This window comes from Balaenoptera borealis (assembly GCF_965194805.1).
Source record: "Balaenoptera borealis genome assembly, chromosome: 15".
Taxonomy (NCBI): Eukaryota; Metazoa; Chordata; class Mammalia; order Artiodactyla; family Balaenopteridae; genus Balaenoptera; species Balaenoptera borealis.
In genome coordinates, this window is record NC_138871.1 from 26,665,947 (window position 1) to 26,693,453 (window position 27,507).

The following is a 27,507-nucleotide window of genomic DNA, read 5'->3' on the forward strand; positions in this document are numbered from 1 at the left end:
TACTGGTATAGGGAGTGCTTTATTGTTTACATGTTCTCTCATTTAATCCTTGCAGCAACCCTGAGGTAGGTATTATTATCCCCACTTTACAGATGAGTAAGCCATAGTTCCAAGGTTAGATTACTTGCTGAGGAACATACACTTATTAATGGCGAAACCATTGATAATTCAAAACCCAAGGGGACTCTTGAGTAGTTCGCAGGCTGCTGCCAAGGAAAGTAGAGCTGAAAACTTCAACTGGGAAAGGCTGGACCATTCACTGGAGCCCAAGGGAGTCCCTCAGCAGGGATGAATGAGGCACATTCACAGGCCAAGACAGGAACTGAGCAGGAGAAGCCTAGAGCATCTGAGAGTTGTGAAGCAGGAAGAGGTCTTTAAATTTGGTGAGAGCTGACAGTGTCTTCAAATATGCACAGAGCCCACCTTCCAGGAAACGGAGCAACAGGAAGGTATCCAGCGGCTGCCAGTCCAGGGGCTGGCCAAAGGGCAGGAAGAGCTGCCCCTGCCTGGCACCACCCCAGCTTGGCCAACATGTGGTGACCTTGGGGCAGTGGTCCTTTAACTTTGTTAAGGCTTGAGAATCTAATGAGAGTCACAAACCAAGCCCCACCACCACCAGAAAAATACAGACACACATATACAGACAGCATCTTGCATGCGATTTCAGGGAGGCCATGGACCCCAGGTGAACTCCTGCTTTAGAGCAAGGGTATCAACCTGAGTAAAGTCATAAAGTCACTGATACAAACCTATCTTTGTGCGGCTTGTATTTCCCATGATTGTTCCACTTTTTTCATCCCCTGATATTTAGAATGTTGTAAAGTTTCAATAGAAGCCAAGGAAAGGGTTCTAGCCAGAGAAAGAGCAGCTGTGCATGGCACTGGTGGCAGCCAGGAGGCAAAAACAAAGAGAAAGATGGGGTCAGATGTACCATTGCCTTTCCCACCCAGAAGGTCACTTTGGGAGTTTTTCTCTACTCAACAGAAGGGCTGTGAGAGGTGATGGAGACGGGGAAGTGGTTTTCTCCTTTTAGAAAGGAGAGCCATTCCCTCACTGGCTACAGGGTCTCAAGTCCTGTAGGTATTGCCCTCATTCCAACCTGACCCTCTCAACCTCCCATGAATACACCAGAGCATCGGCCTAGTCATCCATGCACATGTGTCCAGGTCACCTATGAACATCCGTGTATTTACACATGCTCTTTCATGGAAGAAGGGAAACTGGGATGGGGTAGATCTCAGGGCAGAGATTGCATGTTGCAGTTTGGGAATCATGCACTCTCCACAGAGAATGAGATAAACTGGGAGAACCAGCAAAAGGAGTCAGTGCACATTAGGCCCCTAGCACTTCCACGGCTCCTCCTTCTGGCCAGGGCCCAACCGGAAAGCAAAGTCACAGCAATGTCCTGGGGCCTAGCCCCAAACTAATGGGCCCAAGATAGTGGGCTGAAGGGGTCATAGGGGTTGAGAGGGCAGGGGCAGGAAAAGTCCTGATTCAGTGCAAGAGCAATTCTGATCTCTTATGGGAATCAGGCAAAGCCCTGGCCCTGAGCCCACCCAGGCCCAGAAAAGGCAGACAGGGAATTCGAAGTGATCATTCAAAAGCCAAAGAAAACTCAGAGGCCATGACGATCTTCCATGACCATCGACCCCCAGCGTCCCAATGGTCATTCCATCCAGTGGTCACTCATGCACTAGTGGTTATGTGCCCAGCCCTAGATGGATGTTTCATCACACGTGGCTAGAGGAGCCCCAGTTAACCGAATGTGGGCTGGGCTCGGGCAAGGATCAAGCAGAAAGGGTGGAGGGAAGCCACCAAAGCCACTGCCCCTCTTGGCCAGGGCCAGGGGCAGCCGCTCATCTTCAGGAGAGGGAGAGGGAGGGTCCTGGCTGTAGCTTGTGGTCCCAGATGGTAGGACCCCCAGGTCCAAGCCCACCTTGTCTCTAGCCAGAAGTTCCCTCTGTCGTTGTCGCTGCTGACGCCGACCAATCAGGAGGAGAGTCAGGGATGCTGCAAAAACTCCCAGGAAGAAGCCTGCCAGTCCAGCCCCCACTATGTGAGCCCGGCTTGGAGCGCCCCGCTGGCTGCCCCATACCAAGCTGTAAGCAGCTACCACACGAGCGGCCCCACCTTCCTGACATTCACAGGCATAAGCGCCCATGGCCCCTGGGGATATCACCACTTCTAGCCCATCCCGCCGGGGGGTGAGTGCAGTCACTCCGCTGGGCTGGTGCCACACACAGGATGCCCAGGCTGAGCTCGGGGAACATGGCAAGACCACATGTGCAGCTGTAGCCACAGGAACTTCAAACACCACGGGGTGTTCTGCAGAGACAGCAAAAGCACAAAAGGTGGTGAGGCTGTAGGTTGGAGGTGTTAGAGAGAAATGTGGGGTGATACAAGATATGAGAAGGGGCCATGGTACACAAAGCTAAAAAGGGGATTCCCAAAGAGAGTAAGGCTGCCATAACTTCCAGGATACAAGTTTTAAACTAGGTCCAAAAACATAACTTTCTAGGCCCTTTACATCCACTCTACCCGCATTCCCTAAACCATACAGACCTCCAGGCTCTTTAGGACACAAAGAAGAGACATCCGCTGACTCTATGTCTTGAACCAGCCTATAAAGAAGAGAATACTTGATAAATCCAGTGTCAACACCCCCTTACCCTCCTCAGTACTGAATATTCACTCGCCAATTGCACCTCCCATCATCTCATAAATCACCTCTAGAATTATCAGTCAACATTCTCTTCATCACTAAATTTTTCCCCAATACCTCTTATACTCATGACATTTGCCATGTCAAATTCTACAAATATTTCTAGCAGACTACAGAGAATTAAATTTGCACTAGGTCTGTCAGAAAGATGTTTGGTGGGGTACTTTGAAAGAAACACAGGAACCTTCCAAGAAGTATAGCTGGTGGTCCACAACCACAAGATTTCTCTGGAAATCTCTGTTAAAAGATTTTTCTGTTAAGAGAAAGAGAAAACTTCTTTTCTATCAAAGCTAATCAAATTTCTGTGAGGGTCAGTGAGATGGCTTTCTGTTTCACAAAATAGCTCAGCTAAAGATACATCTGTGGTTGTCACCAGCACTCGGTTGGTACTGAATACAACGAGAATGAAATCACCTAGAAAGTGCATGAAAGTGTAAAGAGAAGGACTGAACCCTGAGGAATATCAACATTCAGAAGCTGGATGGAAAAGGAATCAGTAAGGGAGACAGACTGGAGAGTGAGGTAGGGAGAAAAACCAGGAGAATGCAGAGTCATAGAAGGCAACAGGATAGTTTTTCAAGGAAGGAAGGAGGGGAGTTGTCAACTGTGAAAACACTTCTAAGAGCACTTGTAAAATGAAAACTGAGGGACTTCCCTGGCAGTCCAGTGGTTAAGACTCCACGTTTCCAATGCAGGGGGTGCGGGTTCGATCCCTGGTCGGGGAACTAAGATCCCACATGCCGTGTGGTGCGGCCAAAAAAAAAAAAAAATGAAAACTGAGAAGCGTATGGCAACATGGAAATCAACCACACAGTCAGGGCAGGTCCAGCAGGGACATTGATGAGGACAGAGAGATGGTTAGTATGGACTGACAGACGGACACACAAATGACACTAAGAAACACACAGAGAGAGAGAGAGAGAGAGGGCAGCATTAACCCATGAGAAACAGACACAGACATACGGATAGGCCAGAGCCTGGGGACATCAGGCAAGGAACCAGTGCAGCCACCCTCACCCTTCATGCTCTCCAGTGTGGGCCACACACGCAGCTAGCCGAACGCTCCAGGCACAGACAGGGTCTCGGGCCAGAACGCACTCTGAGCAGCTCTGTAGACGGCCACAGTTGGTTGTGTTCACTTGTGTCACCTCAGTACGGGAGCCAACCAGGAGCCAGCTCTACAGAAAGGGAGTGAGGAAGAGAAACACGCTGGATCTCCCAGACTTCAATGTCACAGATTGGCTCTGGACTCAGATGTCTCCCCACCAGACTCGCCAAAATCTACAACTCACTTGATACAATTTCATATTCTCAACTGGCTGTGGCTCTGGGAATAAGGCCAGATCCTCAAGAACACTGAGCTGGGCTCCAATTTGCACTGCTCGGTGGAGGTGTCCATCCTCTAGGAAGCAAGCAAGGGGCAAGACATAATAACATAACTGTACCTGTGCCTGGGACTCTGATACCTGTATGCATGGGACCCTCTCTATGGCGACAACCTGTGTGCACTGGATGGGCAACTTGCTTGGCTATTAAACATACCTGTCCCCAGATAGAGCACATCATACTCTTTCCCTGAGAGGCTGGGCACCCTGTGGGCTACGACTCTGAGGTAGGCTGTATCTGTAGTGACCAGCAGGGGGTGGCCATCAGCTGGAAACACTGGCCTGTCCATGAGTGGGTGGTCCCGGATGAAGGTGAGCACACGGTCAGGCAGGAAGAGCGACGAGCCAAACTGTTGGAGCTTCATGTTGTTGGTGATGCACTAAAGGAAACACAGGATGAGTGACAAAGCTTCCCAGGGGCCAGGAAGCGTCTGTGATCCTTAGTTGGGCCCTTGTCCTAATGGGGCAATTCGGGCATGAGGTGAAGAACTGCCCCAGCCCCCTCACCTCTCCAGGTCTGGGTTGGGGTACATCGTTGTCCATGACAGGCAGTCCCCTGTTGCAGTCATGTTTAAGCTCTCTGAAGGGACCATTCAGCACTGTCCGAATGTCTTGTGGTAGGAAGGAACAGACAGCAGAGATGGCAGCCCCTTCCCTGGAAGAGTCACAGGTTGGAGCTGGATATTTAGAGGGAACTAGGGGAGGCAACTCATCCCCTGTCAAATGAGATGACCCATGAGAAACGCACAGGGAGCTATGCAGCCTGCTTCACGGCAGAAGGATCAGGGCTCCATGGAGAGCCCACCCGCTCTGGAGGAGACCACACTGACCTGCACCAACCCCAGGTATCTCCCACCCTGTAACTCTCCACATCAGGACCCCCTCACCACTGGGAGGAAAAGATGCCATAAAAGATGGGCGTCCCCGCTCCACGCTCAGGTCGAAGAATGACCATGTCCTGCAGGACACTGGAGGCCCGGCCATGCTCAGGCCCTGGACACAGCAGGTCGGCCTTCAGAAAGGTCGTCCACCTCTGCTGGAGGGTCTTCCGGCCCCCAAGGTCCCCCTGGGGTGACAAGCACATAGGAAGTTCTCTTTAGAAGACCAACATTAGGGGAGGACTGTGGAGACCAATACAAGTTTCCCCCAGACACAGACAGATAGGGAGACAGATGCATAGAAATGCAAGGACAGAGATACAGAGTAACTGAGAAGGACAATGAGGTATGGGGTGGGCAGGATCACAACAATGATGTTTATTGTGTTTATTGTGCAGTTATAAAGTTCTGCACTACGTGCTTTACATAAGTTACCTCATTTAGTCCTCAAATCGACACTGCCAGAGTCACACAGGCAGTAAGCAGTGTAGCAGGGACTTGAACCCGGGTCTGTCAACAGTTCCTGCCTTTAATCTCTACACTACAGTGTCATACGGGATAATAAGCGGGTAAAAGAGGCCAGAGCCCTTTTGCCACATTCATCAAGCTCCCAGAAAAGTAGTCACTGCCCATCAAAAAAGGAGACAGAGGAGAAATACAGAGACCAGAGGAAAAGACAGGAGGACAGGCAGAGCAGAAAACAAGACAGACAGCTGGGATCAAGGTCTCACCGCACACACACGGGCCACCCTCGGGACCTTAACGCGTTCGTATGAATCAAAAGCTCGGGAAATCTCCGTAAAGAAGAAGTAGATTTCATCGTCTCCGTCTTCATCCCCCCACTCGGCTGGGCTCAAGGCCACTGCTGCAACAAAGGCTGGGGCTGGGGAGACCCGTGGCCTCAGATCCCACAGACATAGCCTGGGGCCACCACCCAGCCTCCACCCACTCTGTCCCCAGAGCAGCACCACCCCCCCTCTGCCCTCTCCCCACCGTTAAGCCAGGATGGCAAGGTCTCTGTCCGAATCCAGTCCTCAGCACGACCCACAGCCCGGGAGATAATCGGCTCCGTCCCCAGGTAGTTTTTCACAGTGGCAACGTAGAGGACGCCCCCTGCAGGGCAACAGGGAGGAGGTGGACTGTCAGACGCACTGAGGAAGCTTTCAGAAAGGGTCACAGGCAGAGCGGGGAGCAATGCAGGTGCCAGAACCCTCAGGGGCTGAGCACCCATTAAGTGCCAGGCAATGCTAAGCACGACAGGCATTACCTCACTTAAAATAAACAGAAATAAAGTGCTCCGGGGCAGTAACGGGAACCAGTGTTAAGGAAAAACTGCTGGAATGTTCATGTATATGAAGGAAGAATAGAAGCTATCCCTGTGGAAAGCAAGATTTTTTTCGTTGGTCTGTTTCTTGCTGTTGTCATTTTTAAGGACTTTTCTACCCTATAATTACATGGTAACTTTCCAGGAAGAGGTTTGCTTTGCAGCATGTTCCCATCTTACTTAAGTTCTCCCACTATGGTAAATGTCTGAGGGAACTACTGTTCTTTCTGAGCATTAGGGGGTGTATACTGCCCTGGAACAAGTCACAACTTTAGGGTATACTAGCATCATTTAGGGAATTGATCAAAATGCAGATTCCTGGGCCTTGGGCCCAGCAATTCTCACTCAGTACGGTTGGGGGTTGGCCCAAGAACTACGTTTCAAACAAGCAGTCAGAGTTACTCTGATGTGGGTGATTCAAGACCTCACTTTGAGAAACACCAACCTAGGGGATTTCTGGATATTTCACAGCCAGCCAGAGGAAACAACGAGGAATCAGATCCTCCCTCCTGGTTCAGTGGAGGTGCAGGGGTGCTCTAGGGATGGTGAGGATTGGAAAAGAGAAATCACAGGCATTCTGGGAAGGAAGGGGAGGTGCAGTTCTGTGGGCTGAATGTGAGAGAACTATAGCCACTCTGAGCAACACTGCCAAGGGCTCGGACATGAGTAGAGACAATGACTCAGGGAACAAGAAGGTCACAAACCCCTGGTGGAGTTTTGAGTATCACAGGGACTGTGGAGAGAACAGAGAAGCATTCCTTCACCACCTACTACGTAAGAGGCACTGTGCTGGGTGCTAAGCACGTCACTGTGCCCCCCAAGAATTCCCATTTGAGTCCAGAAGACAAACATAATCAGATACCAAGAGGCGTGGACTCACAGATGTGTGTAGGAGCACAGAGGAGGACCCAGCCACATCTAACTGGGGGAGCAGCATCTCAGAGGTCACATCTGAGCTGGCTCTGAAGAATGAGCCATTTGCCAGGTAGAAGGACTTCGGGGGGAAGACAGGCAAGTGGGGAAGAGGGGAGCCATGTTCAGGGATATGGGGGCACTCCCCACAGCTGGAGCTCCAGCGGGGCACAGGGGCTGCTGGGCAAGTGAGCAGAGATGAGCTAGAGGTGCAGAGATAGGCACCCAATTGTGATGAATCTGCTCTTCCATGCCAGGAAAATGTGGACTTTATCCTAAAGGTGAGGGCAAAACTGCAGAGATTTTCTTGAGGAGGCATGACATAATTAGTTTTGTTTTTTAGGAAGAAAATGCTAGTTAAAAGGGCCTTCACACAGTCCTGGCAAGAACAGAGAAGGACTAAGGCACTGGCAGAGGAAAGAAAGGGGCTGGATTTGGGAGATCTTTCTGAGGTAGAGCCCATTAACAAGATTTGAACATCAGCTGAGTATGAGATGTGAAAGAATGGAGTAAAATAATGTCTCTAAGGTTTCCGTTTATAAGACGGATAATAGTAGATTATGATATTATGAACCAAGCAAAGAAATGACATAAGGCTCATAAAGGAGGTGGCTGGAGAGGAGGTGAGTTCACTTGTTGGACCCACTAAGGTTGACTCCTGGTTGGAGTCGCTGGAAGGCAATCGAACAGAAGGGTGTGGACAATAGGGCCAGAGTCAGGCAACCTGGTGAAAGCCAGGGAGAAAAGGAAAGCGAGAGAGAGCCCTGGGGCACCATCATTTGAAGGAAACTCAGAAGAGCACTGACTCAGAAGAGTCAGAGAGGCTGGAGAAGCAAGCAAGGCTGGAGTGCTGGAGGCTGGTGCCCAGAAACCCCAGCAAGAGCCGCGGGGTCACGTGCACCGAGGGAGGCAGCAGAGGGCAGGGCCACCTTGAAGGAAGCACTACGTCCTGGACTCATAGATGCTCCTGTGAAGCTGCATGTCTCAGGCATTGAAATGATAACCACTAACACTTAAAAACACTTAATGCAGAGCAAAAAAAGGGTCAGGAGCCCTCTGAGGGCAATAGTAGAGAATTAGAAACCCCCTTCCTTACTGGGTGGGAGGGAAGACTATACTATCACTCGAGTTTGTGAAAAGAATCCAAGCACTTTGGAGTCAGGAAGGCTTGGGTTTGAACTCTGAATACTTATTAGTAGTATGATCTTAGGCAATTAGCCTTCCTAAGCCTCAGGTTCCTCAAATGTAGAATGGGGATAATACCACCTTCCACCCAGAGCAGTGCTGAGGGTTAAATGAGATAAAAAGAGAGCCCCAGGTAGGGCCTGGTGCACGGCTGGCATTCAATATGTGTTAGGTGCAGCTCCTTAGGAACCTCAGGGGGCCATATGCTTGATTTGTTGCCATAAGGTAGGGGGGCCACAACTATAAAATGGCATCCCATTCCCTTCCAGAGTATTTCATGAGGGAGAAAATCAGATTTGGGGCAAAGGTTCTGGCAGATAATGGAGCAGCAAATAAGCCAATCCTCAGTAGTTCCAGGGGGAAAAACATGACACAGAAGCCAGAATTGGAATGAAAATTTTCCTAAAAGCATTATACACAAAACACTCTAAAACCAAAACTCTTGACAGAAGCTGTGTCACGGATACCCTGAGAATGGGCGAGATGTGGTGGAAGAGACAGTTATGAATATTTTGGAAGCATGACTTGATGTGTTTGAGGGGGAACACTCATAAATATTCTGGAAATGGTAAAGGACCACAGACAACAATGCAAGGACCCAGTGGTGGACGGAGGTAAAGTCCCAAAACTTTCTAAGGGGTTAAATGGGGGCAGTCAGCAACTCTGGAGCCTAGGATTGCTGAAGAGCACACTCACTCAGCGGAGAGAGCAGAGGGTCACAAAGGGACAGCAGGAGGGATCAGACACTTTGGGAGGGAGTAGCAGGGCTTCAGGTGTTCCACGAGTACTAAGGGGCTTACAACACAATCTTCACACACACACAGAGGAAAAGGAACAACAGCCATCACAGTCACGAGGGCAGAAGTCCACAGGAGGACACAAGATCACCACATGCCCTGAATTTTCCAGAACAGTCAATTTCAAATATTCTGTTGCACTGTTCATACAATAAAATATCCCTGTATGTGCAGTTGTTTGGCAAGTTATTACTGACTAGATCAAGCTAGCAAACATGAAAACATACATCTGCTATTGGCAAAAGATGATATGCCAAAGAGACCGATGCCCACATTGCTGAGTTTAGTGAGCAAGGTGGTTAGAAAAAAACACACGGTATAATTCAACCCTATTTTTAAAAAATATGTATATATGTCTGTAGGTGCAGGCAAGATTGAAGGAGCTACAACTGGACAGTGTTACTGATGTTTGTTTCTGACTAATGAAATTACAAGTAATTTTTATTTTCTCCTCTCTACTTTTCTGTATTCACTGAATGTTTTTTGTAGTTAGCACCTTTTACTTTTGTAACCCCAAAAATTAAGATACTGTCATTTTGGAAATATGAGGAAAAACAAGATTGAAAGCCACAAAGATGAAGAATCACAGCCAAAGAAAAATGACAATTATGTGCAGAAATAGATCTCTACTTGCTCAGATGTAAAGCCTGTGAACATAGACCTCCCAGATATGTTAGCAATCCAACACTGACAGACTAGGATATAAGCCATGGCAGTGAATATTTCACTACACCCTGGAGGTGGAGGGGTTCAAATTTTCACTCTGGTATCAAAATGCTCACTTTTAAAGAAGGTTTATAATAGGAATTATCACTCATTATCTTTAAAAGGAGGGTTTTAATCATGCCCTGGCCTGCCTTCTTCCACTCTCTTTTCTTCTCATGGTCAGAGCTTTGCAGGATAGACAGCTCCTGACCTAATATTCTCTATTTCCTTATCTAAGGTTTATGCCAGCTGGATACCTTTTTTTTTTTTCTTTTTTTTTTTAAACAGCCTATTATCAGGACATAATTACAGATCATTGGAGATGCAGTGTTTACTCTACCTTTTCCTCTCCTGGCATATAGGATTTCTATAACTGTCTTGTTTCGATGTGTGAATGCTAGTCTTGGGGTACACACTCACGGATTTAAGCGATAAGCTTGACTCCAAAATGCTGGCAGCACCCAGTGAACCTGGAACACATACCGGGCTCCTTGGCAGATGTGGTAATCACAAGATGCAATGAGACCAAAAGGAGACAAGAAAAACACAAGATGAGTTCCCAAAGAGAAAGCAAAAGCTCCCTTCTTCTGCTCTTCTTTATAAGAGCCCTATTTATTATTGAATGTGATAGGGAGGACCAAAGATGACAAATCACTGCCTCTAGCTTGGGTATCTTGGTGGGTAATGGCACTATGCACTCAGAGAAGGGGACACTGGTCTAGGAGAAGGTTTGGGGGAGGTGAGTGAAGATAATGAGCTCAGTTTGGGACATGCTGACTTTGAGATTCCTGTGGGACATCTAAGTGGAGATGTCTGGAAGGCAGCTGGATATGTGGTCTGTAGCTCCAGATAATGTATGGGAGGCATCAGAATCTGCTAGAAACAGAATCCATGGGGCTAGTTTTGGGAGATCTGGAAGGCGTCAGATTTGGGAGACATCAGAATGCAGTGGAAACAGAATCCGTGGGGCTGGCTGAGATCACAATTACAAAGAATGCAAGAGAAGAGGATCTTAGGTGGAAGTCCAAGTCTAAGGAATATTTAAAGGATGAGCAGAAGACAAAGATGCTGCAAAGAAGACTGAGAAGGAGTTGCGGATGTTCTTAGGCTAATGTGAACATTACTGTCAAAATATCTGCATTTTTCCGAATTGGAATAGTGCAAATAGAGACACTGAGATCATTTTTGTTAATTTTATCTCAGTAGAGTACAGATAAATGTCAAATTTGAAGACAAGATATCTGAGACCTTTTCCTAAAGAAATACAAGTGCCAGTAAACACATGAAAAGCTGTTCGACCTCACTAATAGAAATGCAAATCAAAAACATCAAATTGGACTCTGGAGAAAGTCACTGTTTTATGTTTATTAACTATATTTTTGGGGCTAACTGGCTGTAATGAAACAGGCCTTCTCATCACTGCTGGTAGGACTCACTGGAGAGAAATTTGGCCAAATCCATAAAGTACTATAAAAATCTTTTATATCCTTTGGCCCAGCAATCCTACTTTTTGGATTGACTCATGCGATTAATTAGATTCATGTAAAGGATTTACATAAAAATTTATGTAAAAGGATTCCTTATGCAGCATTATTTATAAAAGCAATAATTTATTTTAAAATCTGAATGTATAATTATATGGGAATAATTAAATAAGTGTGCTACATTCATATGATAAAAAAGTATACAATCACTAAAAATCAAGTTTTGAATAATTAAACAAATTCTATGATGAGAAAATGTTCAGTATACAATAAGTGAAATATGCATGACAATTCCAATTTATTATAAATACGCACACGTGCGTGCACACGCACACACACACACAGAGTATGAGAAAATACTCTGAAATAATAATAGTGGCTACTTGGTGATGACTGAATTACAATAAACATTTCACTTTCTTCTTTATACATTTCTATATTTTCTCAATTTTTCACAATGCACATTGCAATTTTTATAATTTAAAATAAGAAATACTCCTGCCATTATATTCTAATATTTTCATTACTAAAACTCTTTTCTTTCAAAATATGTCTATTATCCTTAAGGACATTTGTATAGCTCCTAACTGGGAATTCTGGTTCTAATTCTTAAATAATATTGCCACTATCTTCTATACTGCTATTTTCAAAACAGGGGGGCAGTAGGACACAATGGATCAACATTAAAAGTTCCAACTAAATATTGGTGTTATGTCAGACCAAGAAAAAATTTAAATTATAGCCCTATAAAGAACTTCAGAGGAAAACTTATAATATTGATATTGACTATGACTTGGATCTGAGACAGAAAAAGCCATGGAGGTTCTATGTCTTGAGCTAGCCATTCTAAACTGTTAGAAAGTGATTTCTGACACCTCCATCAATTATCAGCTGAACGGCAACACTGAATTTCATTACCTGGGGGAAAAAAAGACTTAACCTGCTTGAAAATGTTCTTTGTTATACAATTATCTTATCTATGAAATTTGTATTCTTAAACTACATGTTGTGTTCCACTTGCTGAGTAGAACACAGAGAAATTACACACAGATGGTTAAATGTACTTAAAGATACTGCTTGAAACAAAGTATTTTAATTATTTCAGATTGTTGCAATTGGAAGTCATTTTGTTGATAAACAATTATGTAGAATCAAGAGACATTCATAACTGCTAAACCTGTGAAATCTTTCTTAATGATCTTAATGACTGGCTCAGCGTTTTGCCAAAGATGCTTGATATAAAGCTAAGAAAAGTAAACTATTGACTAAACTTTTATTCAAATATGTATGCATATAAAAAAGGTCTCACTGATTTCAACTGTAGATGAATGATAAAAATGACAACTCAGAGGTTTCCCTGGTGGCACAGTGGTTGAGAATCTGCCTGCCAATGCAGGGGACATGGGTTCGAGCCCTGGTCTGGGAAGATCCCACATGCCGCGGAGCAACTAGGCCCGTGAGCCACAATTACTGAGCCTGCGCGTCTGGAGCCCGTGCTCCGCAACAAGAGAGGCCACGATAGTGAGAGGCCCACGCACCGCAATGAAGAGTGGCCCCCACTTGCCGCAACTAGAGAAAGCCCTCGCACAGAAACGAAGACCCAACACAGCCATAAATAAATAAATAAATAAATAAATAATTTGTAAGTCTTATTTAAAAAAAAAAAAATGACAACTCAAATATATTTACTGGATATATACTTTATGTTCATTTTCAAAAACTTTTGTTATTTCATTGTTTCAGAAAAGGTAAATCATTAACTGAATGACTAAGAGTGACTTTTTTATATATAAATTTATTTTATTTATATTTATTTTTGGCTGCATTGGGTCTTCGTTGCTGCGTGCGGACTTTCTCTAGTTGCGGCGAGCGGGGGCTGCTCTTCGTTGTGGTGTGCGGGCTTCTCATTGCGGTGGCTTCTCTTGTTAAGGAGCACAGGCTCTAAGTGCACGGGCTTCAGCAGTTGTGGCTCGTGGGCTCTAGGGCTCAGTAGTTGTGGCGCACAGGCTTAGTTGCTCCGCAGCATGTGGGATCTTCCCGGACCAGGACTCGAACCCACGTCCCCTGCATTGGCAGGCAGATTCTTGACCACTGTGCCACCAGGGAAGCCCAAGAGTGATTTAATTTGTACAGCTTTTAAGACTTTTCCTACAAATAAAGTCATGCATAAGAAAAGAGTTTAGCGTCCAGTGGTTGAGGCTTTGTCTTCCAATGCAGGGGGTGCAGTTCGATCCCTGGTCGGGGAGCTAGGATCCCACATGCCTCGCGGCCAAAAGGCCAAAGCATAAAACTGAAAGCAATACTGTAACAAATTCAATAAAGACTTTAAAAATGGTCCATAACAACGACAACAAAAAATGTTTAATGTTAGATCTTATATCCCAATTTTTGTTTTTCATAAAATATTGTGCAATATTTAAATTAAAATTTATATTGTCCAATATTTTATAATAAGGTTCACAGCAACTTTAGTGAAGGAAGAAAAAAACAGTGTGATAAATGATGCTAAGTCAACTGATTAGTTAGTTGGGAAAAATCAATTTTGATTCCCTTCTCATGCCATGCCATTTGTCAAAATAAGTTTCAAATAAATCAGAGTTAAAATGTTTGGGAAAAAAAATTTAAGAAGAAAATTTTTATCTGCTCTCTAACTGAAGAAGGATTTAGCTTAAAAAATATAATCACAAAGGAAAAGGTGTAGATTGGAATACTAATATCCTACCTGATAATTGGCCCAAGAACATAAGCAGAGGATTGACCAAAGCAGAAATAAAAATAAGTACTAAAACATGAAAAATGTTCAACTTCACTAATATTCAAAAAAATACAAATTAAAACAAGGTGCTGGGACTTCCCTGGTGATCCAGTGGTTAAGACTCCGCCTTCCAATGCAGGGGAAGCGGGTTCGATCCCTGGTCAGGGAACTAAGATCTCACGTGCCACGGGGCAACTAAGCCTGCGCGCTGCAACTACTGAGTCCACGCGCTCTAGAGCCTGCGCATCACAAGTAGAGAGAAGCCTGCAGCCACAACGAAGAGCCTGCATGTCACAACTAAGACCTGACACAGCCAAATAAATAAATATTTTTTTAAAAAGGTGCTATTTTTAGCCTTGAATTAGCACACACACACACAAAAAAGTTTAATGACAACAAAACAGTGTGGTGAAATTTATGTGAGAAAAACTCTCATTTACTGCTGATTTAGGGTGTAAATTGGTATACCCTTTCTAAAAACTCAATTAGCAACAGATAATGAGCTGTAAAATATTCACATCCTTTAATATAGTAATCCACTTCCAGGAGTCTTAAGGAGACGATCTAAAATGAGGATAAAAATTTATGTACAAAAATGTTCATTACAGTATTAGAGACAATAGCAAAAACTTTGAAGTGAACTAAATAAACTTGAAAATAAATTTACATAAATAATTTGGAATTCTTTAATTAAATTATGGTATGCTCACAGGTTGAGTAGCATAATGTCATTAAAATGTTTCTTCACAAAGAATTTTTAAATTATATAGAAATGCCTATGATATAAAGTCACATGACAATATTCAAAATTATATCCATGTAGCATGACATTTAGAAGTTTCATAAAACACACACTCATAAAATTTCTGTTCACCTGCTTGTTTTACACTCATGAGAAAAATCGCTGGGTTCTCACTGAATTTGGAGAGTGTATGTGGAGTAGTCTAACCTAAAATACAGGCTATGTAGCACACAAACAGTTCACTTTGTGGCTACCAAAGAATTAGTCAGTGGCTACCAAAGAATTAGTCAATCATTCTCCAGAAAAGATTTAGGCATAATCTCTGATAGAACCATTGAACACTTGAGCAGCTCTATATGTATATATAGTTTGTTTGAAGGAAGTAACAGAAAGAATTTCTTTAATAGTCATTACTGATTTTTCTGAGCAACAAAGGACTGGCCAGCCAAATATATGTGCATGAGTATATATGCATGTGGACACACACATTAAAAAGGCTAGAAGGAAATATTCTAAAATACTAGCAGTGGTTTTCAGACTAGGAATACTCTAAAACTGTGCTAATATGGTAGTCACTAGGTATGAATGGCTATTTATATTTAAATTAAAATTACATGAAATTTAATATTCTTCCCTTCATTCGCACTAGTCACATTTCAAGGGCTCAATAGCCACATGTAACCAGTGGCTACCGTATTAGACAGTGAAGATACAGAACAATTCCATCATCACACAAAGTTCTTTTGGACTGTGCTGTTCTAAAAGATTTCTTATGTTCTTCTTTATACTTTTTGCAAATTTATTATAATATGCATTGTAGTAGATTCCTCTTACAAACAGGAAAAAATGACTAAAAGAGATGAGGTTAACAAAGGAAACATTCACAGTCTACTGTGAACAGTGACATTCTCTAGAGAAAAGCAAGAGAAATGATATTCTGTGGGTAAAAGCAGGAGAACACAAGCACTCTGGGAAGAATAGGAAAGGCCAGAAAGAGATGTGGGAATAATAGACATTCTGATGAAAGAAAAGAAAGGACACAGAAATTCCAACAGCAGGGCGGGGAAGGAGGCAATTACAGCAAGAAGTCACAGGTTCTTATCTCTCCCCACTCACCAGCTATTACAGCTGCTGACCGCTGAGCTGGCTCAAAAGGACATTTCCCCCGGCCACTCTCAGGTCTTTCAACCTGCTGGAAACTGGACACATCCTACAGACCAGAAGGGGGCAATTGGTTTAGAGGTCATGGGGAAGTTCATGGTGAGAATTACAAAGATGGTCAGATGAAGAAAAAACCCAATTCCCATTCATCTCCCATTCCCCCACTACCATCCCCATATTCCCAGTCTGCTATTCCTGAATCCACCACGCATTCCTGCATTTCCCACCTCTGCCATCCCTCTTTTCATCAGTTTATTCCTCTTCCCTCAATTCCCCTAGTACCCAACACCCACATGCTCTGATGAAGGAACACCTAGGATGGCACTAGAAGACACCGAGAGGCTGAAAGGCGGATCTTTCCTCTGAAATGCTGCTGAACTGCCAGCTTTGCAACTGGCTGGAGAATGTGCTACAGGATAAGGAGGACCAGGGAAGAAAGCAGGCCTCCTGAGGGCTGGAGCACTTAGGAAGGGTAAAGAAAAGTACAGACTGATATAGGACCATCTGAAGCCCAGGGGTCTAGAGAGAAGGGCCATCCTTCACCTAATCCCACCCCACGAATAAAAGACTGAACCAGAGTCAAGGATACACAGAAGGAGGGAAGGGAATCTACAAAGTCAGTGAAGACCTGAAGCTGAGGTCAGAATCTGAGAATTTGGTAAGTGTCTTCCTCATCCAGGGACTCCAGAGGGACTAACCTGGGGTGCGGGGGTGGGCAAGTGGTGTAAGAGTTCCACAGAGCCAGCCAGACATTACCTTAGCTGAGCATCCAGCACTAAGAGAGCCTTCAAGATAACATCTAAAAATGAAAATCAGGGATGATTTCAACCTGGACTGACAGGGAAGTTAACTATGGCCAGTTAGGAATCAGTTATGACACGAAGTACCAGGCATGATATCTCTAGTTCACAAACTAGGATGGACATATGGTGTTGCTGGAGCCTTATTGCTGTGATGGTAATTGGAGAACCAACATAGGTCTATGTCCCCTGAGCGTAAGTGTACCACTGGCCCATTCTGACTGCTCACTTATTTGCTGTAGTTGGCAAACAGGGTTTTATTTTACTGAGAGAGCCTTGAAGAAGGCCTGTTAAAATGAGATGTGATCTGATGTCCCCTCAAAGGGAATACTGGGTCAAGAATCTTCCAGAATGGAGGACCCCATGGAAACACAATCATCTGCCCTGTGTGGTGGTGGGCACATTGTAGCCAGAGGAGAAAGATGACAGTTCAGTGAGAGATTACCAAGATGTTTGGGCACTCTGAACATGGGGTTATTACCTGCTGCTGTGGCCTGTCTTATCGCCTCCTTTTCTCCACACTGCCTCGTCTTGCCCCCAATTAACTCTCTACACCCACCCCAGATTTATATTCCTAGACTATTAGTCACTGACTTAATAAACGTTTGAGCCACAGAATGACAAAAATGGCTCACCATTGCCTCTTTATCCCAAACTACTACTTCTTCTAACCAAACCTGGATCACCTGTTATTCCTAGAAAACAAATTATGCCTGAAACTATTCCGTTACATTTCATCAAGGACTTATAAAGGATGAGCCTTTTCTCAGTTCTCATTCTCTTTGATCTTTTCCCACCATTGGATACTTTTGATTGACTCCCCTCCTTGAAATAGTCTACTTCTTGACTCTTGAAATTCTACCCTCCTGGAGCCCCTCCTCCTATCTGTTGCTTCTCTATCTCCTTTGGTTGTTCCTCTTCTCCTTTCCAGCCTCTAACCATGTATCCTTAGTCTTTTTCACATATAAAGATCTCATCAATTTTCACATTTCTGCTCAGACTTTCTATGCAAATCATTCCCCAAACTCTCTAAAGCCTGATGTCTTCCAAACTCTAGTCCATGTTTGCACTTGACTGCTGGACTTCCTTTCCTCACAGAGATGATCTATTAAAACTGAACATGTTGAAACTCATCCTCTTCCAGTTTCCCCAAATGGCATCATCACGTTATCTAGGTTTATAGCCTTTGAGCAAGGGAGCCGATTAACTACATAGGTTATGATTACTGTACGGTCAAAGTGACATTTAATTAGGGTCTGAAAGGATAAGACCACAACACCACATTATCTGAATGTTGAGATTCTTCATTATATCATCATTGTGTCAGCACAGTCCTATCAGCATGAGTTGTAGTGAAGGCAAGTCCCTCAAGTTGAAAGCCAGAGCTATGTAGGCAGGCTCTCACTGAGCTGTGGGGTTAGAACCCATCCTTTGACTTTGGCCAAGAAGAGTGCAAGGCATAAAAAGGACCTTTCCTAAGAGGTTGGGGGTGAGGGGTAGGGGGGGATGATCCTTGTTAACATGAAACAAATCAAATGTCACAAGAAATTGAAGCCAGCTAAGGTCTTCTTCTAGGGTGCAGGCTGGACTAGAGGGACAAGGTAGTAGAGCAGAGCCAGACAAACCTGGGTTTGAATCTTGGCTCTGCCTCGGCCAGCTATATATCTCAGACTTTTACCTAACTTTTCAGAACTTCTGTTTCATTCATGTAAATTGGAAATAAATACTATCATGATGTGTCATCGTTATCATAATAAATAAATATCATGATATGGTGATAAGAATTAAACTCAATTGTGAATGTAAAGTATCAAGCACCAAGCCTGCAACAGAGTAGACACTCAATTGAATGGGAAGTCTTCTCATTGTTGTTGTTGCTGTTGTTATAAGTCTAACATTTTTTCTGTTAACTGCTGGAGCTCCCTCAAAAAAAACAAATTAAAATATTTTCCCCCAGTGTCTGATGAGCTGTCACTGAAGGGCAACACTCCACATTGTTGCAACTGGTAGGTCCTATGCTTAAACTTCCTTTTGTGAGAACCTTCATTTCTCTGAGCAATCACCTCTGAGCAAGTTGTTATATCTGGATCAGCTAGTCAAAGCTCTTAGATTGTTACACACAGTCTCAAAGTCATCAGTCTGGGACATGAGAAGTTCAGCACTAAGGATAAGGCAAGGACTTGCTCAAGCAGATGGGTATTGCCAGGTAGCAGGATAAGACAAAGGTAGAAAAGAACATTCAGGAAGTCTAGAGAGCAGTCTCAGGATGCTTAAAGGGTTAACACAGTTGTTAGCTGTACCTTATATTCCCCTACAAACAAGCCTTGATCAAAGGATGGTCCTTCATTTCATGAGCCTGCGGGATAGGAGGGTTCAGAAAAAGAGCTGAAAGTCGTAGGAGTGCAGTACACAGGCCCCTGGCTTCTTTCTTGTTTGCTGATATTCCTCAAAAATGGATAGGGGTCCAAGTCACACCACTCCTGACAGGTATGTCCAGATCATTTTCTGTCCAGATACTTATCTAACAACCATTAGGGTCCCACCTCAGAGAGCCAAAGAAGAATCGAAGGCCCTGGGGAACTAACTTGGAGTAATCACATCATCTGTAAACCATGGCTCTGGTATTCACACCCATGGGCTCCCTGAGCCTATGTATACTAGGAAAGGACAAATATGTCAATTGCCGTTCCACTGCTACTTCTGTGAGCTTTGTGAGAACTGTAGGGAAACTAGGCCCTCAGCGTTACCTGAAGGGACATAGAGATTTTCAACACCACCCTGAACTGGGAAACCCTCCCAGGATGAGGGAGCTATTCACACCTCAAAAGGGAGTCTATCACCAGCATTATGAAAATAACTCAACATAGACGCAACTAACTCCAAGGAGAGCCCAGAGGGACTGACTAAGGCAATCAAGCATATACAATTATAGCATTCTTAAGTCAGAAATATAAGGATAATGTTTAACAAAGAGGTTTGGAGCTACACACTGACTAGATCCATGTGGCAAGGACTACTGCAGGCTGCAGAAGGATCAAGTCAAGATCTACCATTAAGGATCAGGGTCAGGAAAGGGAGTTGTTGCACTCCCCCCTACCCCTAGCAGGAAGGGATAAAAAGTGTCCAGTGATATGAAGGACATGTGAGGCTTTTGACTCATCCCAGGGCCTGGTCACAAATGTGTGCAGCCAGAGGAACAGTAATTGACTACTGGATAACTGATGAGAAAAGGTGAGGAGTCAAAACATTAACACCCTTCCTAAGATGTCACCAATCCCAGGGACTTTAGAGGTCATGACCAACGTAGATGTGATTAGGAGTATCCATGTCCCAAGTCTGCCTGGGTGTGAGGTTGTAGATGTCCAGGGCTTTAGCAGCAATGAACAGGACCAAGAAGAAAACATGGTTGACAGAGTGCCCACCTTGAAGGCAAGATCCAGAGTATGGGGCCAACAGGTACTACGTTAGTGTGCAGTGACCTCAGAAGCTGTGAGAGCAAAGGGTCACAGCCCACACAGAATGAGGCTGACAGAGGAGGTGGGAGGAGGTGGTAAAAGACAATCACATGCCATGGGAGGAAGAAACAGGTATGGACAGTGCTGATTAAGAAATGGACCCAGGCTCCCTGGACAAAGCATACACAGGACAAGGAAAACATGAGCTACTGGCCTCTGAAGTTCCTCCCCACAGCCCAGCTAGCATCTTCACTTCCTTCACCATCCCACTACGTCCCTCTTTTCACTTTGTATTTCTTACCTTCTACAGACAACCTCCCTCCCCCTCCCTTTCATACCCTCCTTCAGTAGACAAAGCCTCTACCCTATGAGGACATCCCTCACCCCCAATGCTTATCATGCACAAGGGTTCCCTTAAGCATGACCCCTGTCATAGTCGCTCACAGAAGACCCCTCCCGTCCTTCCACCCCTGTCACTCACAATAACCCCGCACTTCGGATCAAAAGCGAAGGTGCCACAAATGAGGAGATGAGAGGCATTGGCAATGGCGAGAATCTGGACAAAATTGTGACATTCTTCCTAAGGGTCAGAGATGGTTAGAGAGAATCAGAAGCAGCAGGTACAAGGAAAAGTAGTGTTAGGACAGTTATATGCAGCTCTGGGTATGGTGTTAGAGTCCCTGCCTGGGCCCATTGGGATGGGAGCATTGCAGGGGACTGACACAGAGTAAGGGCTGGGCCAAGGCCTCAACTGACATTCAGGCCAGGGCCCGGATTTATACCTACCTCCTTCTTGCCTTTCTTCCTACAGTTCTGTCTGTGGGCCTCAGGCACCATCCAGTCAATCTAAGAAAGGAAGAGTGACCATTTCTGCCAGATTCTCACCCAAATTCCTCCCAAGTCAGGCTAGGTGACACAGTTCTACAACCTCCATCAATTTGGAAACTTCAGAGACAACCTCCCGACCACAGAGCACTGTTTTTCATACTGGAGGTCGCTACCCATTAATGAGTAATGAAATCAATTGTGAAATCTCAACCATTATTTTTAATGAAATAGAATATATCAGAATGTATCACATATAGGAGAGTAGATATTGTTTCAAGAAAGTTTTTTTTCAGTACATACTTTGTGTACTATGTCAAAATGTACCATATATTCTTACTAAGGGGTGGTCAAAAAAGTTTGAAAGCTATTGCCCTAGACTAATGTGATTTTAATGATTCCTCTGCCCACTGCCACCTGAACCCTGGTCACTGTGGCCTCCTCCCCATCATCATGAACCTCCCTCATAGCCTCCCCAGTCACCATGACCCACCCCCATCACCCTCAGCTGAGACAATGAGGTTGACGATCTACCCTTATTCCTTTTTACCAACATTCCCCCTCCTACCACAACACCCCCCCCTCATATGCCATAAAACCAAGGAGCTAATCACATGCTCTAGAATCTGAGCTCCTCCCCACTCTCATCTCTCACCCTGCGAGGTCTCTCCCCTGAAAAGGGCAGGGATAAAGCGAAGATGGTGTCCCGGGCGCCGACATAAAGCACATGGGAAGCAGGATCCACAAGGAGAACGGAGTAATTGTATGTCTGAGGGATGGTGAACCGGGTGAGATAGGAGTCAGCCTCTGGAAGGAAGAGAGGGTGAAAGTGAAGAGTGATATCAGCCATCATTTCATAAGAGTTGGGTCCACAAGGGCAAAGCCAAAGGGGCCAATTTTTGTTTTCTTCCAAGTATCATTTATTTAGCAGCCTTAAGGGCAAACACAAAGCCTTGACAGGCCAACCATTTAACTTCCCCAGGGAAAGATAACTGATGAGGCCAGAGTATTTAGCACACAATAAAGTATGCTTTTTCTATAAAAATAGAACACTTCATTAAAATAGCATAAATATTAAGTCTATTTAATATTTATTTCTATTCATAGCAACATGATACATAATTTGAAAATACCTGTAAAAGGTACAAGTACTTTTCTCTCTAAACATCCTTTTTTTTAAATCACTACTTAATAGTAACTCCTTTTTACTTAGAAGGGAAATGTCTCACTCTTTTCACCAACACATTAGGAGATCATCTCCTCTCTCTCCCACCACCCTTGATCTCACCCTAATTCTACCCAGAGGTAAGAGAGTAGAGGGGGCAAGAAGAGTATGTGCTTTGGAAATGGATCAGTCCAAGTTTGAAGGTGGCTCTTTCACTTACCAGATGTATGATCTTGAGTTAGTTACTTGCCCTCACCGAGCATCACTTTCCTCATCTGTAAACACCACCATCCAGGGTTGTTGAGAATTAACTGAGATAACATATGTGGAAGCATCTGACACATACTACGTATTTCACAAATGGTTCCTTTCTTCCATCTTTAAGCATGTGCTCTGTTTGGGCCAAATCTAAACCCATATCAGCATTCAAAACTCTGATCTATTTAAAGATTGTAACAAATAAGTTAGGATGAATTTACCTTCTTAGCTCAGTCTCTGGCTCTGGGGACCTGAATTAATACAGTTCTGCTCTACCTGCTTCATCTGCTCAGCTACCTTCAAGACTAGTAGAATGGCCATGGATTCTTAGATGTGCTGATGTATGGAGCCCCACCCACCCAATCCTCCCATACCCATACTCATGTCTGTGCTGTATCCTGACTACTATCCCATGCTTAGTATAAGCCCCGGATCACCCAACCACCCTTCATATCCCCACCTCTGCCTCGCCTTGTCATATAGACCTCTCTGGATTCCTGGATATGAACCCAGACTGGCAACCTCAACTCCATGTTGTGGCTATTGCTCCAACACAAACTAAAACCCAGGCTCTGACCACAACTTTGTCTTCTGGATTCAGAGCATCCCTATATGTCACTGGTCTGAAATGACAGAAGTAATTTAGAAGACTCTAAATTACTATTACCCAGTTGTGAGTTTTTCCCAACAGGATGTACTCTTGGCTTCACTGGGTCTGTTTGCCCAAGCTGCTAACACTCACTGCCCACTGAGAAAAACACAAGGTTCATAGCTACACTCATGCCCGCCTCAACAAAGAGCCTTTAAAGTGTGAATCACTCCAATAATCACTTTTAACCTTGTGGCATCCCCTGGCTTCTTTCACATCTTTTAAAAGGACATCTCCCTCCTCCTTTTTTCCTTCTGAAGACTTTGAAAATCATTTAAACAGAATCTTAAATCAACTCATTGAATCGTTTCCCAGCTACTCAATATAGGGAATGGGTAGAGGGAGTAGGGAACGTTGAGGAAGTTAGGAGGGTTATGGTGGATCGGAAAATGGGAGTTGGTGTCAGAGATGAGAGGCCTGGTAAGTGGGTTAGGGAAATCAGGGTTGTGAGAGGGGCAAAAGGCTCGGAGGAGGTTAGAACTGATGATAACCAAATGAATTTGTGAAGTGGGCAGATGGAAATGCTGAGCTGGTAATCAGAAGGATGGGTGTTTGGAGTAGTATGAAAGACCGATGGGTTTGAGAGCAGGATGGGCGTCAGGCTGGCGTGACAGACACAGGTGCATGTGAGGGAAGAGGGGAATAAGGGAGAGGAAACTTCGAAATAGAGGGTTTCCGGCAACCCCCATTCCCCTCCCTGGGCCTCAGGGTCCGCGTCTGCACGGTGAGGGGCGGTTGCCTTAATAAAGGGCCGCGGGAGCCTCCTGGGCTGGTAGTAGGAGCCGAGTCGCCCGGCCCGCTGGAGCAGCACGAAGTGGGGGTCCCGCCCGCAACCGGGCGGGGCTTGGGCGGCGCGGGACGCAGTGGGCTGAGCTGTGGGGGCCCGGGTGCGGCTTCCCGGGTGAGGAGGGCAAGTGGGTTCGGGTACCTGCAGGCGGGGTCTGGGCGCGGCGCGAAGGAATAAGGGCCAGGGCGCACGCGCCTTACCGGAGATAGGAAGCGAGATCCTGGGCACCGAAGGCGAGATGCGGCCACACACCGGGCCGCTTAGCACCTCCAGCAGCAGCAGCAGGGGTAAGGGCGAGTTCGGGGACGGCCCCGGGCGCGGGCGGGGCCGCGCAACAGAGGACGGCATTTTTGCCACCTCCTGGCCGCCGGGGTGTGGCGCGCCCCACAGCCTCCTCAGAGCCTCGGCGCCACCAGCTTCGGCCCCACTCTGCTCTCCTCGGTGCGGCTGGGCTTGCGGCGGCGGGTTAGAGCGCAACCTGGCTCCACCCCTTCAAGAAGGGACCAATGATGGGGCTGGTTTTCTCCTCAGCCGTAGGGGTTGCGTGGAGGTCGGACTAAGGAGAGAAAAAGCCCAGGCCAGAGAGAGAGGGAGCTAGACCCAGGGGAAGGTGGGGCGTTCTACCTCGAAAATGGGCTGGACGTGTCACTCCAGGACCCCGAGTGACAGGTTTGCAAAGGTCGCTCCAAAAACTCCAATTTGCATGTCTTGGCTGTTGTAAACAGTGCTATGAACATTGGGGTGCATTATCTTTTCAAATTAGAGTTTTTTTCTGGATATATACCCAAGAGTGTGATTGCAGGATCATATGGTAGGTGTATTTTTAGTTTTTTAAGGAACCTCCATACTATTCTCTGTAGTGGCTGCACCAACTTACATTCTAACCAACAGTGCAAGAGGGTTCCCTTTTCTCCAAACTCTCTCCAGCATTTATTGTTTGTAGATTTTTTGATGATGGCCATTCTGACTGGTGTGAGGTGATGCCTCATTGTAGTTATTTGCATTTCTCTAATAATTAGTGGTGTTGAGCATCTTGTCACGTGCCTGTTGGCCATCTGTATGTCTTCTTTGGAGAAATGTCTGTTTAGGCCTTCTGCCCATTTTTTGATTGGGTGTTTGTTTTCTTGATGTTGAACTGTTTGTATATTTGGGAAATTAAGTCCTTGTCGCTTGCATTGTTAGCAAACATTTTCTCCTATTCCGTAGGTTGTCTCTTCATTTTGTTTACGGTTTCCTTCACTGTGCAAAAGCTTATAAGTATGATTAGACTTTAGTGGGGTCTTCAAGGAATCAAGTCATACTCCCCCACGTATGGAAGAGTCCTTGGCACATTTTCCAATGAATGCTACTTCAGATAGATAAAACAACTTATAGAGAGACATAGAGAAATTTATTGTAGCTAGGAGCAATGGATGGTGTGGAGTTAGCAAGCATATTGTTGAAGGTGGTGTCAGTTATAATAGACCTTGTAACCAAAAAGGAAACACAAACAGTTTTTAAGTCAAAGGATGGCATGACCAAATATATTTTTTCAAAGATATTTCCAACATAAGTGTCTAATCTGGAGATTAGAGACAAGAATATAAATTTGGACTATGTATGAAAGAAGACCTGTTGAGAAGCTATCCTTTATACTGAAACACAGGAAGTCTGTTGGACATTAGATTACAATACCTGGGACACCTGGGTTAAATATTTCTGGTTTTACAATGAGGAGAAGTTGAGGGGAGAAAAGTGGTTATGAGACTAGAACATAAGCAAGTAACTCTTTTCCTATTGGTTCTAACCTATCCTGAACCACTCATTGGTAAGCTGACCTCCTCTTCCCCAGCCTGCAACTCAAACAAATAACTTGAGAGGAGTAAAGAAACAATAATCAAGATGGAAACAGGAGAAAGTGTTTGCCCATTTCTGGTTTGGTACTAGCATTATCTTTTCCTCTCCTGTGGGCTAATTCAGAGAATTCTCATTCAACCAGATAGAGTTGAAGACCCAGACCAGACAACTGATGAGGACCATGAGGCTCCTATCCCTACTGGATTTTGTCAGAGGTACTATAGGAATCAACAGCAAGTAAATGAAAATGAGTATGAGTAGAGAAGGGGCAGATCCGCTTGGAATGTAGAAGTTTGAAAAGACTTAAAAGAGCTTTCTGAGGGCAGACTCTAACTTCCATGGAGGCAAGGACCATTGTTTGTGTGTCCACTATATCCCAGTCCTAGCACAGTGCCTGACACACAGTTTGCCCTCAACAGATATTTATTGAATAAAAGAGTGACTGACTTATACTAGGGGAGTGGCAAAGATGGTGGAGTAGGAAGACTCTGAGCTCACCTTCTCCCCTGGGCGCACCAAGATTACAACTATTTACAGAGCAACTATTGATGAGAAAAACCAGAAGACTAGTGTAAAAGATCTTCTACAACTAAAGATATAAAGAAGGAACCACAACAAGACATGTAGAAGGGGCGGAGATGCAGTATAGTCAAGACCCATATTGCTGGGTGGGTGACCCACAAACAGGAGGATAATTACAATAGCAGAGGTTCTCAGGTCCTGCCCAAGTAGCAAGTGGTCCAAGCCCCGCATCAGGCTCACCAGCCCAGGGGTCCTGCACTGGGAAGATGAACCCCCAAAACATTTGGCTTTGAAGGCTAGCAGGGCTTACTTTCAGGAGAGCCAGAGGGCTGTGGGAAATAGAGACTCTATTCTTAAAGGATGCACACAAAATCTCACGTGCTCTGGGACCCAGGGCAGAAGTAGTAATTTGAAAGTATGCTGGGACTTCCCTGGTGGCACAGTGGTTAAGAATCCACCTGCCAATGCAGGGGACACAGGTTCGAGCCCTGGTCTGGGAAGATCCCACATGCCATGGAACAACTAAGCCCGTGCGCTGCAACTACTGAGCCTGTGCTCTAGAGCCCGCGTGCCACAACTACTGAAGTGCTCACGCCTAGAACCCGTGCTCCGCAACAAAGAGTAGCCCCTGCTCGCTGCAACTAAAGAAAGCCCACACACAGCAATGAAGACCCAATGCAGCCAAAAATAAATTAATAAATTAATTTTTTAACAAAAGAAAGTATCCTGAGTCAGACCCATCTGCTGATCTTGGAGAGCCTCCCTGAGATGCTGGAGGCAACTAGAGACATAGACACTGGCAGCAGCCATTTTGTGGAGCTCATTCTACCATGTGGACACTGGTGCTGGTAAGTGCCATTTTGGAATCTGCCCTCTAATTTATTAGCACCAAGATCCTGCCCCACCCACCAGCCTTTTGGCACCAGTACTAGGATGTGTCAGGCCAAGCAATTAGCCAGGTGGAGATACAGCCCCATCCACCAGCAGGCCTGCTGCCTTAAGACCCTTTGAGCTTGCAGCCACCCCTGGACACGGTTCTGTCCACTAGAGGGCCCAGGACCAGGCCCTGAACACAAGTGTGCAGTCACTAGCCCCAGAACCCCCCAAGGCCCTGCAGCCAGAGACCCTGGGACATGGCTCTGTCTATCAGTGGGCTGGCA

At 45.3% G+C, this 27,507-nt stretch overlaps 1 protein-coding gene across 5 annotated transcripts; it reads right to left on the reverse strand.

Moving 5' to 3' along the window:
- Positions 1-27,507, reverse strand: SEMA4F (ssemaphorin 4F). Of its 5 annotated transcripts, none has more exons than XM_082356971.1 (14): positions 24,190-27,507; positions 21,786-21,937; positions 21,092-21,151; positions 20,787-20,885; positions 16,006-16,099; positions 5,979-6,098; positions 5,717-5,868; positions 4,995-5,173; positions 4,615-4,762; positions 4,265-4,487; positions 4,015-4,124; positions 3,740-3,900; positions 2,563-2,621; positions 1-2,325 (listed from the first exon to the last, which is right to left on the reverse strand). In XM_082356971.1, exons 1-14 carry the CDS (start codon positions 24,335-24,337, stop codon positions 1,715-1,717), a joined length of 2,316 nt encoding a protein of 771 aa, XP_082213097.1. In that variant the 5' UTR covers positions 24,338-27,507; the 3' UTR covers positions 1-1,714. The 5 variants fall into 5 exon arrangements, with proteins under 5 accessions (XP_082213097.1, XP_082213100.1, XP_082213099.1 ...); XM_082356974.1 differs by lacking the exon at positions 24,190-27,507 and adding an exon at positions 22,516-24,175; XM_082356973.1 differs by lacking the exons at positions 16,006-16,099; positions 20,787-20,885 and adding an exon at positions 6,755-6,845.